The sequence below is a fragment of the Mustelus asterias genome, chromosome 29, assembly GCF_964213995.1.
Source record: "Mustelus asterias chromosome 29, sMusAst1.hap1.1, whole genome shotgun sequence".
Lineage (NCBI taxonomy): Eukaryota > Metazoa > Chordata > Chondrichthyes > Carcharhiniformes > Triakidae > Mustelus > Mustelus asterias.
Window position 1 is genome coordinate 8,227,061 of NC_135829.1, and position 18,106 is coordinate 8,245,166.

Below are 18,106 nucleotides of genomic sequence, written 5' to 3' on the forward strand. Positions count from 1 at the left end.
CCGGCACCTGTTCGGGTACACTGAGAGAGAATTTAGCACGCCCAATGCACCCTAACCAGCACGTCTTTCGGACTGTGGGAGGAAACTGGAGCACCCGGAGGAAACCTATGCAGACACGGGGAGAACGTGCAAACTCTACACAGTGACCCAAGCCGGGAATCGAATCAGGGTCCCTGGCGCTGTGAGGCAGCAGTGCGAGGCGCTGTGCCACCAATCGCTTTGGACCACGTGATCTTAATAATCCGTTAAGCTTAATGCTGACTGTTTCTGATGTCATCTGAACACTCCCACTGAATGATTGGCTGCTCACTCTGTCTGATCTGTCACCTGTAATTCTGACTGTTATCGACTGAATAACTCATGTTCAAGGCACCCGATCGTTGATAAAACCGCTTAGCCATGGCTCACATTTGTAAAGATTTTACCCACATGAATTGGAGGTACAGTAACTGCACAGACTGTGAAAAAAATTCACATTACAAAATGCATCAACTCAAAACCTCGAGATGATTAACAACTTAGAATCATAGAATCCCTACAGTGCAGAAAGAGGCCATTCGGCCCATCGAGCCTGCACCGACAACCAACCCACCCAGGCCTTATCCCTGTGATCCCACATATATACCCTGCTAATCCCCCTGACATGAAGGGGCAATTTAGCATGGCCAATCCACCTAACCTGCACGTCTTTGGAGTGTGGGAGGAAACCGGAGCACCCGGAGGAACCTGGGTGCAGACTCCACACAGTCATCTGAGGCCGGAATTGAACCCGGGTCCCTGGCGCTGTGAGGCAGCAGTACTAACCACTGTGACACCGTGCCGCCCCACTTGGTAAAGCTTCCTTCCACATTGCAATAAGGAGAATGTTACTGAGATAGAACAGAGGGCATTAAAGATTAGGCTGGACCACTGGTGGTTTCAGCAAATGAGTTATATAACTGCATCTCACTATGACAACAACCATAACAGACCAATTAACTGCTGCAATCATTTACTTGGCTACAGTACAGACTTTCACTGTGGTACGATCACTCATTAAGTATAGTGGCTCCCATCAGCATCTTAAATAACTTGTTCTGCGAGTGTAAACTGACAAGATGGAAACAAAATGTAAAATTACATCCCAATGATGCACACTATCTGGAAGAAATCACCTTTATTGTTAACACAGTATTCTACCGTTCGAGGACTGGTACTGAACTGCCTCTTAGTTGACCCTGATAGGAGGTACGCCCTCAAAGAAAATCTTCCCAGAAAATAAAAGCTGATGTTCCTGGGAGAACTTGAGGCTGAATCTGTGGAGAAAGGGAAAAAAGTTCAGGTTCACATTGCAGGCTCACATGCCTCGGTCAAAACCGCCAGATGTGACAGATGAACAGCTTCAACGTTCATTTATTTATTAGTGTCACAAGTAGGCTTACATTAACACTGCAATGAAGGAGATTGTCATCGACTTACATAAGAACATAAGAACATAAGAAATAGGAGCAGGAGTAGGCCATCTAGCCCCTCGAGCCTGCCCCGCCATTCAATAAGATCATGGCTGATCTGACGTGGATCAGTACCACTTACCCGCCTGATCCCCATAACCCTTAATTCCCTTACCGATCAGGAATCCATCCATCCGCGCTTTAAACATATTCAGCGAGGTAGCCTCCACCACCTCAGTGGGCAGAGAATTCCAGAGATTCACCACCCTCTGGGAGAAGAAGTTCCTCCTCAACTCTGTCTTAAACCGACCCCCCTTTATTTTGAGGCTGTGTCCTCTAGTTTTAACTTCCTTACTAAGTGGAAAGAATCTCTCCGCCTCCACCCTGTCCAGCCCCCGCATTATCTTATAAGTCTCCATAAGATCCCCCCTCATCCTTCTAAACTCCAACGAGTACAAACCCAATCTCCTCAGCCTCTCCTCATAATCCAAACCCCTCATCTCCGGTATCAACCTGGTGAACCTTCTCTGCACTCCCTCCAATGCCAATATATCCTTCCTCATATAAGGGGACCAATACTGCACACAGTATTCCAGCTGCGGCCTCACCAATGCCCTGTACAGGTGCATCAAGACATCCCTGTTTTTATATTCTATCCCCTTCGCAATATAGGCCAACATCCCATTTGCCTTCTTGATCACCTGTTGTACCTGCAGACTGGGCTTTTGCGTCTCATGCACAAGGACCCCCAGGTCCCTTTGCACGGTAGCATGTTTTAATTAACTTCAGGAAGCATAGTGGAGAACATGTCCCTGTCTACATCAATGGGAACGAAGAAGAAAGGGTCGAGAGCTTCAAGTTTTTAGGTGTCCAGATCACCAACAACCTGAACTGGGCCCCCCCATGCCAACACTACAGTTAAGAAAGCCCACCAACGCCTCTACTTTCTCAGAAGACTAAGGAAATTTGGCATGTCCGCTACGACTCTCACCATAGAAAGCATTCTTTCTGGTTGTATCACAGCTTGGTATGGCTCCTGCTCTGCCCAAGACCGCAAGGAACTACAAAAGGTCGTGAATGTAGCCCAATCCATCACGCAAACCAGCCTCCCATCCACTGACTCCGTCTACACTTCCCGTTGCTCCGGAAAAGCAGCCAGCATAATCAAGGAATCCACGCACGCCGGACATTCTCTCTTCCACCTTCTTCCATCGGGAAAAAGATGCAAAAGTCTGAGATCACGTCCCAACTGACTCAAGAACAGCTTCTTTCCTGCTGCCATCAGACTTTTGAATGGACCTATCATATATTAAGTTGATCTTTCTCTACACCCTAGCTATGACTGTAACACTACATTCTGCACTCTCTCGTTTCCTTCTCTATGAATGGTATGCTTTGTCTGTGTAGCACTCAGACAATACTTTTCACTGTATACTAATACATGTGACAATAATAAATCAAATCAAATCAAAGGCATGCTAGTACAGCCAGTCATCCACCAGTTGTCCTGACAGGAAGTCGAATCGGGGGGCGGGGGAGGGGGAAGGTCTGAAATAGAGTTGGTGCTGTTGAAGAGGGTGTCACGGTGGCACAGTGGTTAGCGCTGCTGCCTCACAGCACCAGGGACCCGGGTTCAATTCCAGCCTCAGGTCACTGTCTGTGCAGAATCTACACGTTATCCCCGTGTCTGCCTGGGTTTCCTCCGGGTGCCCTGGTTTCCTCCCACAGTCCAAAGATGTGCAGGTTGGGTGGATTGGCCATGCTAAATTGCCTTTTAGCATCAGGGATTAGCATTAGATGTGGTGTTACGGGGATAAGGCTTGGATGGGATTGTTGTTGAATGGCCTCCTTCTGCACTGTAGGGATTCTATCTGGTGGCACAGTGGTTAGCACTGCTGCCTCACAACCAGGGACCTGGGTTCGATTCTTGGCTTGGGTCACTGTCTGTGTGGAGTTTGCACGTTCTCCCCGTGTCTGCGTGGGTTTCCTCCGGGTGCTCCGGTTTCTTCCCACACTCCAAAGACGTTTGGCCATGTTCTCCCTCAGTGTACCTGAACAGGCGCCAGAGTGTGGCGACGAGGGGAATTTCACAGTAACTTCATTGCAGCGTTAATGTAAGCCAACTTGTGACATTAATAAATAAACTTTAAACCTATCTAAGAGGTAGGACCAGGGGTGGTGGGATATTGTGGAGATAACGCAGATGGTCGCAAACCTACAGAGCGGGAAGGAGAGTAACAGTAGATATCATGGAGACACCTCCTATTGGCGCATGTTTTTTGGATCACATTTCAGCATCACTTTGATTCCCATTCCTCCTTTCGTGGTTTCAAACGCTTTGAAGGCCTCTTCCAGGGGAAAGCGATGGGTGACCAATGACTTCACATCAATCCTCTTCGACTCTAACATGGCAATTGCCACTGGCCACCTAAGAAGGACAAGGTTATTTAGTAATGAGACAACTCTGTACGAGACCACCCTTCATGTCTTGAAACACCAGGGAGATATTTTTGTTAACGAACATTAAGTGTAATTGTATCCATTATTTTTGTCACTGAATGGTTTTTATTTGAACACTGGTGTTCCACATTGATATGTTGCGCTGTTATGCAACATTTAAAATTGGAATTAAGTCACACACAGAATTCTGAAGCCCACGTTCTCTCTCTCTCTCTCACAAAAACCCATCTGGTTCACTAATGTCCCTTTAGGGAAGGAAATCTGCCGTCCTTACCTGGTCTGGCCTACGCGTGACTCCAGAGCCACAGCAATGTGGTTGACTCTGAACTGCCCTTTGTAATGGCCGAGTGAGCCACTCAGTTCAAGGGCAATTAGAGATGGGCAATAAATGTCCATTTCCCATTTCTTCCATTCCTTGACAAGCATGCTCACCACTCAATACACCATCAATTGTGGGACACACACGGCAACTTAAAAATCCCTCTGCATCCTCACTGCTTTACTCGATTGGGGAAAAATGAAACCGAGATCAGAGGTTAGCCATAATCCGACTGAATGTCACTCTGTGCAAACACTAAGGCCGGAATGTTAGCTCCTCGGGAATCGGAGCGAGCGAGGAACGGACCATGGAAAGGTTCGTTGACCTTCGGGCGGGGTTTTATGGTTTCAGGAAGAGTGAGGCCGTAAAAACCTGCCCTAACTATCCATCAGAAACAGAGAAGTTTGAAGTTTATTTATGAGTGTCACATGGGATCCGGCTTGGGTCACTGTCTGTGTGGAGTCTGCACGTTCTCCCTGTGTCTGCATGGGTTTCCTCCGGGTGCTCCGGTTTCCTCCCACTGTCCAAAGATGTGCGGGTTAGGTGTATTGGCCATGCTAAATTGACCCTGGTGTCAGGTGGACTCGCGAGGGTAAATGTGTGGGGTTATGGGGATGGGGCCCCGGTCGGATTGTGGTCGGTGCAGACTTGTTGGGCTGAATGGCCTCCTTCTGCACTGTAGGGATTCTATGATGTAGGCTTACATTAACACTGCAATGAAGTGACTGTGAAAATCCCCTAGTCGCCACACTCCGGCGCTTGTTTGGGAGAATTTAGCATGGCCAATGCACCTAACCAGCACACCCTTCGGACTGTGGGAGGAAACCAGAGCACCCGGAGGAAACCCATGCAGACATTTGCAAACTCCAAGCTGGGAATCGAACCCGGGTCTCTGGCACTATGAGGCAGCAGTGCTAACCACTGTGCCATCGTGCCGCCCATTGATTGATGGACATCGGGTAACTTTCTTAATGTTCATGAGGTAAAGAAAGAGTGGTTTCCACTCACATAAGATGTGACCACCATGCACAAACACCTTTCTTCATTCCTGAAGCATTGGAGTAGAAGGTATTGCCTCTGATTGTTTTCAATTAATTGAGCAAAGAGAAAATCACTGCAATACTTACGTGTTACAATATTTCAGAACTCCGCGAATATCCACCTCTCGAATTATTGCATTTAGTATCGGAACATTCACCAGTTCTGGACCAAGCCCAACCAGAGTCAAAACCCCTCCAGAGCGAGTCGCCTAAGAGACAAAAGGTTCCAAGTTTTGGTGCCGTGCAAATTTAACCAAACATTTACCAATGGATAGATTTTTCAGACTCACAATGGGATAGGAGGTGAAGGCTCTCAATGCAGCAGAGCAGGAGGGTCCTTGTTTCGACATCTGGTCTTTTTTTATATCCATTCATGGGTGTCAATGGTTGGCCCAATATTTATTGTCCATCCGTGGTTGCCCTTGATCTGAGTCAAACACATGTCGGCCGGACCAGGTAAAGACGGCAGATTTGTGGGCAGCACGGCGGCGCAGTGGTTAGCACTGCTGCCTCACAGCGCCAAGGACCCCGGGTTAGATTCCCGGCTTGGGTCACTGTATGTGTGGAGTTTGCACATTCTCCCTGTGTCTGCGCCGGTTCCAAAGATGTGTCAGTTACATTGATTGGCTATGCTAAATTAACCCCAGTGTCAGGGGATTAGCAGGGTAATTATGTGGGGTTACGGGAATAGGGCCTGGATGGGATTGTGGGTTGGTGCAGACTCGATGGGCCACATGGCCTTCTTCTGCACTGTAGGGATTCTATGACTGTGTGGAGTTTGCACATTCTCCCCCGTGTCTGCGTGGGTTTCCTCCGGGTGCTCCGGCTTCTTCCTACTGTCCAAAGATGTGCGGGTTAGGTGGATTGGCCGTGCTAAATTGCCCCTTAATCTCAGGGGGACTAGCGAGGGTAAATGCATGAGTTTTGGGGATAGGGCCTGGGTGGGATTGTGGTCGGCGCAGACTCAATGGGCCGAATGGCCTCCATCTGCATGTATGATTCTATGGCCTATAATTTCCATCCCTAAAGGACAGATATGTTTTTATGACAATCGACAGTGGTTTCATGGTCATCATTAGACTCGTAGGGGTGAATTTTACTGTCCTGCTGCCACGGGGCGAGGGGCGGACCATGGAAACATCTGTTGACCTCGGGTCGGATTTTCCGGTTTCAAGGTGAGCAAGGATCCCACCTGTAATTCCAGAGTTTTATGGATTTCAAATTTCACCATCTGCCGTGGTGGGATTCAGTCCCTGGGCCTCTGGATAACTAGACCAGTGACAGTACCACAATGCCACCACCTCCCCTTGCTCTGTTGAATGAATCACCTGGAGCTAGGGTGGCAACTTTTCTGCTCCATCATCTACGAACGCTGCGCTCACTGACATACATCGGCCCCCAGGTCAACAGTATGCCAAAATTAGAATTTGCATTCTTGCTTTCAAATCCCCGGATGGCCTCACCATGGTCTAACTCTAAACCTCCAGAAAACTTCAACCTTCAGAGAATCGTGTGCAGCTCCAATTCTGGCCTGTTTACATTTCTGATCTCTTGCCCTTGCCTCATTGGTGGCCTCGCTTGCAGCAGTCTAGGCCCTAAGCTTGGAAATTCTGCCACCCCTAAACCTTATCACCTTCTTTTCCTTCATTAAGTGCATCCCTACAGTGCAGAAGGAAAGCCTTCGGCCCATGAACTCTGCACACACTCTCTCCGTGCTATCCCCATAACCCCACACATTTATCCCACTAATCCCCCTATCCCTACACATCTTTGGACACTAAGGGGCAATTTAGCATGGCCAATCCACCTAACCTGCACATCTTTGGACACTAAGGGGAAATTTAGCACGGCCAATCCATCTAACCTACACACCTTTAGACACTAAGGGGCAATTTAGCACGGCCAATCCACCTAACTTACACATCTTTGGACACTAAGGGCCTATTTAGCATGGCCAATCCACCTAACTTACACATCTTTGGACACTAAGGGCCTATTTAGCATGGCCAATCCACCTAACCTACACATCTTTGGACACTAAGGAGCAATTTAGCATGGCCAATCCACCTAACCTGCACATCTTTGGGAGCGTGGGAGGAAACCGGAGAACGTGCAGACTCCACGCAGTCACCCGAGGCTGGAATTGAACCTGAGTCCCTGGTGCCATGAGGCAGCTGTGTTAAGCACTGCCACCGTGCTGTCCAATGATGCAGTAATATTGCCTCTGCAGGAGCAGATTATTATAATAAGGCACAACAAAGTTGCATCATTTTTCATTGGCTGTGGAGACTTGGCCAACATTCGTACTCCAGTGAGCTGAGTTGCAAGTGGCGATTATCAGCGTCTTAGTTTTGTGATTTTTTTTTATTCATTCATGAGACATGGGCATCGCTGGCTGGCCAGGATTTAGTGCCCATCCCTAGTTGCCCTGGGAGGACATTTAAGAGTCAACCACATTGCTGTGGCTCTGGAGTCACATGTAGGCCAGACCAGGTAAGGACAGCAGATTTCCTTCCCTAAGGACATTAGTGAACCAGATGGGTTTTTCCGACAATGGTTTCATCGGTAGATTCTTAATTCCAGATATTTTTAAATCAAATTCAAATTCCACCATCTGCCGTGGCGGGATTCGAACCCGGGTCCCCAGAACATCAGCTGAGTTTCTGAATCAATAGTCTGGCGATAATACCACTAGGCCAGGCCATCTCCTGCTCTTACCGCTTATTTCAAGCTTCAGTTTTGTGCGCTTTTCTTTAATTTTGACTCACCGTTTTCGCTTCTTGCTTTGCATAGTTTCTTGCCCAGGAATGTAGATCTCTGATGATAAACCCCTCATTCAGCTGCTAATTTGTACAGCTACAGTACTTACGTAGACGCCGGCCTGGACACAGTGCTCCACCCCGGTGCATTCGATGGTTATGTCCGGCATTGAACCAAGAGTGGCCTTCACTTTCTGGGCCAGCTCCTGAGGTGTCTCTTTGTCCACTTTGACTGTAAAGTCAGCGCCCAACTCCTTGGCTTTCTCCAATCGCTTGCTTGACAAATCTTTAAAAACAATAGGTGTATAAGATGATGAGGGGCATGGATAGAGTGGATAAGGAGCAGCTGTTCCCCTTAGTTGAAGGGTCAGTCACGAGGGGACATAGGTTCAAGGTGAGGGGCAGGAAACTAATGATCACGTTAAAGAAACTGCTAATAGGTAAGTGTGGTTCTGGCTTAGGAGGGCAGGGCCTTATCAATTGGCCTTTTGTTCTTGAAAGTAATCTAACCAAAATGTAACAATACAGCTATGCCCTTATTGGCTAACAGAAGTATGTGGATGTATCTCCGATGGGTATGACTGAAAAACTGTTTTGTAAGTCGGACAGAGACTCACGAACCCATGCTGGATGCGCACGGTCTTGCGATCTCTCCTCCGATGCAATAAAGAAGGCTTTCGGAGAAACCTGGGTCTCTTCAGTTTTAGATCCGACCTCCAAAAAACGAACTCTACAATTGGCGAGCCAGCCAGGAGCCCAAACGCATAGTACTGGTCGACCGGCGTCAGCGATTGAGACGGGGCGAGGAAGGACAGAGACGGACGGCGTTACAAGGTAAGATTAACCTTGGTTCCTCTCTACCATCCTGTGCTTCTATCTCAATCCCTTCGGCCAACTAGTAACTATCCTACGGGCTCCTCGAATCTGGACATAAGACAGTCGGAGAGACACAGGTAACAAGAAAGTGGAGGGTTCGAGTCCCCCACATGTGCCTGGAGGTTAGAATCCACAGGTTTACAATTGACGAGCTAATACGAAAGGGTTCAAGTCCCCAGTAGGAAATAAGTGGGTTGACAAGAAAGAGGTTCGAGTCCTCAGGGAATTAGGCAGTTAACTTCGTGATCGTGGGGGTTCGAGTCCCTGTAACGATTGAAATCTAATAGAACTGCACGACCTTTAATGAAACGAAAGCTACAAACAAAAAGCAGCCAAAACCTTCACTAATGATTCGGGCTGACAAAGTGGCCGAATAAAAAAGTCACCAGTTTTTCAAATCGTCAGCCTACTGAATGCAGGGACGTAAAGCCAATCAGAGCACATCCTAGGTTACCTTAAAAAAAGGTAGGGATACAAATGAATTGGATAATATAACGTGCACAGTAATACTAGGACTGATGCAATTGAAACATGCATTGCATTTAGTGCTGACACTTCTGGACTGTATCTCTTAAGGGTACTAACTGGAGCAGTTCCAATTACATCAGGAGGGTTGTGACCTGCATGTGGATTTGCTCGGCAAATCTACAGGGATTCTAATGCATTTTATCAATTATCTTAAAAGCAAATTTGTTCAGGTAAATTTACATCAGTGTAGGGGGGGGACGGGGTCTGGAACGCATCATTCAAAGGAAAAAAAACTTCATGATGCATTCACTTTGCAGTTTGATTGTAATTTTTTTTTTGGCTCTTGTTGTTTCGCAGGCGAACCAACTCTGGGAACGCTCAACAGCTGAAAACTAGGCTCCCCTCACTATAAAAGCAAAGCACAGCGCTAACAAAAACAAGACTCAAAAGTGCTCTTTCTTATTTGTTTTTTGGGGAACAGCAACTTAAAAAATCATAGAAATCATAGAAATCATAGAAACCCTACAGTGCAGAAGGAGGCCATTCGGCCCATCGAGTCTGCACCGACCACAATCCCACCCAGGCCCTACCCCCACATATTTTAACCGCTAATCCCTCTAACCTACACATCCCAGGACTATAAGGGGCAATTTTTTTTTTAACCTGGCCAATCAACCTAACCCGCACATCTTTGGACTGTGGGAGGAAACCGGAGCACCCGGAGGAAACCCACGCAGACACAAGGAGAACGTGCAAACTCCTATGTGCAAATCGTTGACAGTTTCTTTTTATTCAAGACTTTTTTTTAAAAAGGGGGTCACTGACTCTTTCCCCCCATCCTCTGGGAATTGGATGTTTGAGTGGATGGCACCTTGAGGGAGGGGGGGAATTGGAACAGTTTTTTTTAAAAACCAGGGACAGTGTCAAGCTTGAAAATTTGAATCTACTTTTTTTTTTAAAGCCATTGAGCGATGAATGGGTGCTGTTTCTTTGAGAGGGACGCGGTCCCTTTAAATGCTCTCAAGACTCCCTGACGCCGGGGATCGCCGCCGTTGAGTTGAATGGGGAAACTAGTGGCGTCACGTGACGCTGCCTGGCTTTTTTAAAAGGCAGTAAGAAGTCTCACAACACCAGGTTAAAGTCCAACAGGTTTATTTGGTAGCAAATGGTATTTGCTACCAAATAAACCTGTTGGACTTTAACCTGGTGTTGTGAGACTTCTTACTGTGTTCACCCCAGTCCAACGCCGGCAACTCCACATCATTTTTTAAAAGGGGCAACGCACCCACTCGCCACAATGCACTGCGCCTTCTCTCAAAGTGGCAATGACTTCTCTTTCTGAAAGGGGTGGGACCCACCAACTTGATGTCGGGGGTTTTTTTTTTAAGCGCCAGTTTTTATTTGTTTTAAAATGGGAACAATGTTTGGGGTTAGTTTTACCAGCGCAAAATCTTCAAAGGGATTTTTTTTTTTTTAATTGAGAATGTTTGTGCTTTGAAAATTGGATGAAGGCAGTTTTATCAAATGGACAGGGATCTTGGTTTGTGCACTCCCCCCCCCTCTGCCTTCCTAATGGAGCTTTTATCATTGCCATCCTGTGCATCCGGTCTGCGGAATTGGAGTAGCGATTTTAACTCTTTTTTTTTGAGCAGCCGAAAGTTGCGCTCTGATTCCCGTGAGAATTTCCGCGGTGGGATTTTCCCTTTAACTTGCATTCGGTTCCAGTTACCGCTGGACAGCCCCTGGGCCACTGAATTTCAATGCCTGGGCCATTCAGACTGTGCTTCCCGAAGCAGCATTAGCCCAAACCAGTGTTGCAATTTTTTAATTCTGTAAATAAAGATTATATATAGCTTTAAGGTTCAGGCCCCATTTATATATCCTGTCTTTTCCTTGCACGGCCGTAAGCATGGGGATACCACGAAGACTTTCTTCCGATAATGGGCCACACTTTATTGGAAAGATCAACCAAGAACTATGCTCTGTGCTTAAAATTAACCAACAATTCCACTGCTCCCATCACCCAAGGGCCGCGGGGATGGTGGAACGCGCAAATGGAATCCTTAAGAAATCCTTTGGAAGAAATAATAGTAAATTGGAATATTATTTAAATGGAGAAAAATTACATCGTGCGATTGTGCAGAGGGACCTGGGGGTCCTTGTGCACGAATCGCAAAAACTCAGTCTGCAGGTGCAGCAGGTGATCAAGAAGGCGAATGGAATGGTGGCCTTTATCGCGAGGGGGATAGAATATAAAAGCAGGGAGGTCTTGCTGCAACTGTACAAGGCACTGGTGAGGCCGCAACTGGAGTACTGTGTGCAGTTTTGGTCCCCTTATTTGCGAAAGGATATAGTGGCCTTGGAGGGAGTGCAGAGAAGGTTCACCAGGTTGATACCGGAGATGAGGGGTGTAGCTTATGAGGAGAGATTAAACAGATTGGGTCTGTACTCGTTGGAGTTTAGAAGGATAAGGGGTGATCTTATAGAGACCTATAAGATAATGAAGGGGCTGGATAGGGTAGAGGTGGAGAGATTCTTTCCACTTAGAAGGGAAACCAGAACTAGAGGGCACAGCCTCAAAATAAGGGGGGGCCGGTTCAGAACAGAGTTGAGGGGGAACTTCTTCTCTCAGAGGGTAGTGAATCTCTGGAATTCTCTGCCCATTGAAGTGGTGGAGGCTTCCTCGTTGAATATGTTTAAATCACGGGTAGATAGTTTTCTGATCGATAAGGGAATTAGGGGTTATGGGGAGCAGGCGGGTAAGTGGAACTGATTCGCTTCAGCTCAGCCATGATCTTGTTGAATGGCGGGGCAGGCTCGAAGGGCCAGATGGCCTACTCCTGCTCCTATTTCTTATGTTCTTATGTTCTTAAGGATAAGCTAACCAAACTCACCCTTGAGACAGGACTGAATTGGCTAAAGGTCCTCCCATTGGCACTCTATCATATGCGCATTACCCCCCCATACCGGTACCGGTTTAAATGCCGCTGAGATAATATATGGGCGCCCACTTAGAGCCCCATGGAATAGCGCTACACCTCCTCCTCCCCAGATAGATCGACACATCATGTCTGACCAACTCCAGCAATATTTTAAACAATTGACGATGTCTCTTAAGTTTTTACACACTCAGGTGAAGGAATCTACCAGGCCTCCACCCAACAAGGACGGAGATTGGGAAGGAGTCGAAACCGGGGACTGGGTGCTGATTCGTGACTGGGAACGACCCAAACTAGGACCTCGCTGGAGAGGACCCTTCCAAGTTCTGCTACAGACCCCAACCACGGTGAGGGTGAAAGGGCAGGAAAGATGGATACATCTGAATGACTGTAAGCATTGGACAGCTTGATCACATCCAGAATGACTAATGAAGAAAGACCTGTCAACTTCAAAAACCAGGATCTCAGACTTTTTCTGGACTTTCTAACTGTTCCTCCCCAACGCTTTTAGATTGTTATAAAAAGTGGGATCTTATTGTTGCTCTCGCCCTCGCTGCAGGTAACAGTTGAAGGAAATTGGAGTTAGTATAAAGGGAATGGGCTTGTGGGTAAAGGTGCTAGTTCTAGTGGCTCTAGTCCTTGAGTCAGAAGCTAGAACCATTATTTGCAAGGCTAATCAATCCAACCAGGTACATCATTGAGAAGAGGAAAGGGTTAAAATTGGGATGCGTAACTAGAAATCGGTTGAGGGATAAACTGATTTTGGAAAGGGCCTGAGGCGAGGGCGACAAGCGAAACTAATGATCAGGTTAAAGAAACTGCTAATAGGTAATTGTGGTTCTGGCTTAGGAGGGCAGGGCCTTATCAACTGGCCTTTTGTCCTTGAAATTAATCTAATCAGAAACTTTAATAGCTGTGTCTTTACGTGGCTATTGCTTTTGTTCTTGAAAGTAATCTAATCAAAATGTAACAATACAGCTATGCCCTTATTGGCTTACAGAAGTATGTGGATGTATCTCCGTCGGGTATAACTGAAAAACTGTTTTGTAAGTCGGACAGAGACTCACGAAGCCATGCTGGATGTGCATGGTCTTACGATCTCTCCTCCGATGCAATAAAGAAGGCTTTCAGAGAAACCTGTGTCTCTTCAGTTTTTGATTCGACTTCCGAAAAACGAACTCGACACCGGGGCTGTGAGGCAGCAGTGCTAACCATTGTGCCACCGTGCAGGAAGCTGAAGGGAAGGACATGTGATCTAGGAATAGATTGAAACACGTGCGCTTGTGCCTTACCACAAATCACGATCCGATCTGCCCCCATCGTCTTGGCGACAAGCAGGTTCACGAGTCCGATTGTCCCTGTGATAATAGATAAAGAACGTTTCAGATCAAAGATAATACAGCCAGACAGAAGACGGTACGAGCGCTGCGGCAAGGAGTTATGTGAGGTATTTGACACAAAGAGAAGAAGGTGCATTTCTGTAGCGCCCGCCGCAGCCTCAGAACATCCCAAAACACCTTGCAGCCAATGCAGTCAATCTGAGAGGTCATCACTGTTGTAATGAGGCAAACTTTTGATTTGATTTGTTTTATTATTATCACATGTATTCGTATACAGTGAAAAGTATTGTTTCCTGCACGCTAAACAAAGCATACCGTTCATAGAGAAGGAGAGAGTGCAAAACGCAGTGTTACAGTGTGCTAGCTAGTGTGCAGAGAAAGATCAACTTAATGCGAGGTAGGTCCATTCAAAAGTCTGACGGCAGCAGGGAAGAAGCTGTTCTTGACTCGGTTGGTACATGACCTCAGACTTTTGTATCTTTCTCCCAATGGAAGAAGGTGGAAGAGAGGATGTCCGGGGTGCGTGGGGTCCTTGATTATGCTGGCTGCTTTGCTGAGGCAGCCGCAAGTGTAGACAGAATCGATGGATGGCCAATCCACCTAACCTGGACACTAAGGGGCAATTTAACATGACCAATCCACCTAACCTGCACAGCTTTGGACACTAAGGGGCAATTTAGCATGGCCAATCCACCTAACCTACACATCTTTGGATTGGGGGAGGAAACCCACGCAGACACGGGGAGAATGTGCAAATTCCATACAGACAGTGAGCCGAGCCGGGAATTGAACCCGAGTCCCTGGTGCTGTGAGGCAGCTGTGCTCACCACTGTGCCACCGTGCCACCCCAATTCTTGAGTGATAGAATCATCAACCTATGACTCAAGAATTGGGGCGGCACGATGACACAGTGGAAACAGGCCCTTCAGCCCAACTTGTCCATGCCGCCCCTTTTTTTGACCCCTAAGCTCGTCCCAATTGTCTGCGTTTATAGAGTCAGAGTGTTACTGTCCACACATCCCAACGCCTGGGATTGTCCTCTTGACAGGCTGAGCTCTTGAACGTATCAGAAATGGCGATGGCTTACATTGGGAAAGATGAGAAATCATGAAAAGAGAGGACCATCTGAGGGGAGCTTGCTCGCTCCTCCGTAGACACATTACCTGCTCCACAGATGAAGACCTTGCTGCCCATTGTCACTCCCGCTCTGCGACAGGCGTGTATCGCAACAGAAATTGGCTCAACCATCGCTCCTTCCTCATAGCTCACAGATTCGGGAAGCCTGCAACAAGGAGACATACCAAACATGAAAGCAGCCCAATCTACTGACATGAATAATGACGATAAGCTGCTGTGGTTTGGCACCAGTCCACAGTTTGAGCAAGCCTAATTTGCGAATGTGGGCAGGCGTCGCGATTTGGATCTGAACATTTTTCCCCTGGAGCGTAGAAGGCTGAGGGGTGATCTTATAGCGGTCTATAAAATAATGAGGGGCACAGATCAGCTAGATAGTCAACATCTTTTCCCAAAGGTAGGGGAGTCTAAAACTAGAGGGCATAGGTTTAAGGTGAGAGGGGAGAGATACAAAAGGGTCCGGGGGGGGCAATTTTTTCACACAGAGGGTGGTGAGTGTCTTTTATTTTGTCTTTTAAAAAGTGTTTAGACAGTTACATGGGTACAGAAGGATATGGGCCAAATGCGGGCAATTGGGACTAGCTTAGTGGTTAACAAAAAGGGGGTGGCATGGATAAGTTGGGCCAAAGGGTCTGTTTCCATGCTGTAAACCTGTAAAACTCTATCACTCTATTTCTTACTTTACTCAGTGACACCGAGATGTGCAGTATCCACGTTCCGTTCACCTCTTACCAGGGGGCAGTACGGTGGCACAGTGGTTAGCACTACTGCCTCTCAGTACCAGGGACCTGGGTTCAATTCCCGGCTTCGGGGTCACTGTCTGTGTGGAGTTTGCACGTTCTCCCCGTGTCTGCGTGGGTTTTCTCCCACAGTCTGAAAGACGTGCGGGTTAGGCGCAGTGTCCCAAACAGTTGCGGGAGTGTGGTGACTAGGGGAATTTCACAGTAACTTCATTGCAGTGTTAATGTAAGCCGACTTGTGACACTAATAAATAAACTTTAACTTTACTTTTACACTGTGCTCACTGACCTCCGCTGACTGCCTCAATTTCAAATCCTTCCGTGGCTTTGACCCTCCCGACCTATGTGATCTCCTCCAGCCCCAAAAAACCCTCCGAGGGTCTAAACAGAAACTGCTGTAAAATCTCATGTGGGTCTGACAGCATTTGTGGAGAGAGAATCGAGCCAAGGTTTTGAGTCAGGGTGACCCTTCATCAGAGCTGTAGACAAGGAAACTAGGACAAGATTTATACTGTGAGGCTGTAATTGATCGGACTGGCGGAGACAACAAGGCAAAGGGAATGTAAATGGTGGTGATTAAAGGCCGGGAATGGTGCTAATAGCGTCCATAAAGAGATCAGAATGTGTAAAAGGCAGGACGCAGTGTAGGAATGTGGCAGTTGGCCCTAGTGGGGTGGGGGAGAGGGGGGTAAACAAGATCGGGAAGCGAGATGTTAGAAGTGGAAAAATAAAAATAAGAATATAAAAGTAATAAAAATGAATCAATAGGATGAAAAGAAGAAATGAAGTAAAATGAATGGAAATGGGGCGATGGTGGAGGAGAGAGTTTATGCTCTGAAGTTGTTGAACTCAATGTTCAGTCCAGAAGGCTGTAAAGTGCCCAGTTGGAAGATGAGCTGCTGTTCCTCCAGTTTACGCCGGGCTTCACTGGAAGCAAAGCTTCACTGGGCGGCACAGTGGGTTAGCACTGCTGCCTCACAGCGCCAGGGACCCAGGTTCGATTCCCAGCTTGGGTCACTGTGTGTGTGGAGTTTGCACGTTCTCCCCTGAGTCTGCGTGGGTTTCCTCCGGGTGCTCCGGTTTCCTCCCACAGTCCCAAAGATGTAGGTGGATTGGACATTCTAAATTGCCCCTTAGTGTCAGAGGGACTAGCTAGGGTAAGTGCATGGGGATAGGGTTGGGTGGGATTGTGGTCGGTGCAGACGTGATGGGCCGAATGGCCTCTTTCTGCTCTGCGTGGATTCAATGAATTTCTGTTTGTGTTTTGCCGCATCCACAGTATTTTGCCTTTACCCTCTTGTTTCAGATTGTAGCCCTCCTCTGATTTTGGCTGCTTGAGCAGCCCCCTGACCACCCCACACAACCCCCTGATTTTAATCACCCCACCTTCAGCTGCCATGCATAAGGAACATAAAGTTAGCATGCGAGTACAGCACGCAATTTGGAAGGCAAACACTAGCCTTTATTGCAAAGGATTTGCAGTACAAGAATAAATAAGTCTTTCGACAATTTTGCAGAGAGCTTTGGTAAGACTGTGCCTGGAACACTGCGGGCAGTTGCAGCCTCCATACTTAAGGAAGGACATACCCGTGTTGCACACGGTGCAGCAAAGCTTCATTATATTAGTCCCTGGGAGGAAAAGTTTGTCCTACTGAGTCTGAGTAAATTGCATCCATATACTCTGGAGTTTAGAACAATGAAAGGTGATTTCATTGAAACTTATGTAACCCCTGCTGATCACTATATGGGGCTACTATTTAACTGTTCGATTTACAGGATCCTGAATTCCTAGCGGTTGATGGTGAGCTGGCTAAATTTCCTGTTTGCCCATAAATGCCAGTACAGGCTTGCATGGAAAGGATTTGAGTATGTTTAGCGCGGTGCCTCCAAAAATGTTATTGAGATAAACCTTATAATGAGAAAAGGTTTGGAACAACAAGGTAAACGGGATAACAAAAAAATTTAATAACAAATATAATTAGCAGATATAAACAAGTAAAGAATCCCAACTGAAGATTTTCCAATTAACAGTTTCAACCTGAGAAATGTTCAGAATATCACCAAGCACTTTGAATTTTAAACGTTGGGGCCCATCCGTTGGTGCACATCTGAAGGAAACCACATTCTGTTACCGTTCCTGTCTGATAGTACTCACTTAATCCCAACACACACACACAGTCCAGACGGGTCTACGAGAGGGAAGATGATGGAGCAAGCACACGAGGCAGAGGTGCCGCGAGCTATCTGTGTAGTAACGCAGGTCCAGTGCGCTGAAGGCTGTCCTCCTCGGCAGTCATGAAAAACCAAGCAGTTCTACCTGAGAAAGATTCACTTCGAACTGACTTTTTACTGCCTCTGAAAAGCTTCTCTTCAAAAAACGTGGCTGTCCCTCTTCTGCACACTCCCTCCTCAGCTCTGCAGCTGCTTCACTTCCTGGTGCCTTTTTTTTCTTCCCGCCCCCAGAGCAATCCCATTGGCCCAGCCCACATCACTCAACCAACAGCATCCTGTTCACAGCACCCGCCCGGCAAACAGGACACTGAAACCCACAAGGGACAAAGAACACTAGTAAACGTCTTCCCCACAAATTTTCCTCAGTCC

At 47.2% G+C, this 18,106-nt stretch overlaps 1 protein-coding gene across 2 annotated transcripts in view; it reads right to left on the reverse strand.

The window, feature by feature from the left end:
* Positions 1-201: 201 nt before the first annotated feature.
* The window catches only part of LOC144480523 (sorbitol dehydrogenase-like), a 33,648-nt gene continuing 15,743 nt past the window's right edge, over positions 202-18,106 (reverse strand). Inside the window, exons 5-10 of one of the 2 annotated variants that reach the window (XM_078200086.1) lie at positions 14,795-14,913; positions 13,584-13,649; positions 8,119-8,294; positions 5,337-5,458; positions 3,690-3,858; positions 202-1,295 (exon numbers count right to left, since the gene is read on the reverse strand). In XM_078200086.1, the coding sequence (XP_078056212.1) occupies positions 3,693-3,858; positions 5,337-5,458; positions 8,119-8,294; positions 13,584-13,649; positions 14,795-14,913 (649 nt within the window). In that variant the 3' untranslated portion in view covers positions 202-1,295; positions 3,690-3,692. Of the gene's footprint in view, positions 1,296-3,462; positions 3,859-5,336; positions 5,459-8,118; positions 8,295-13,583; positions 13,650-14,794; positions 14,914-18,106 lie in introns of those variants that run through there. The other variant, XM_078200085.1, reaches the window with a different exon arrangement.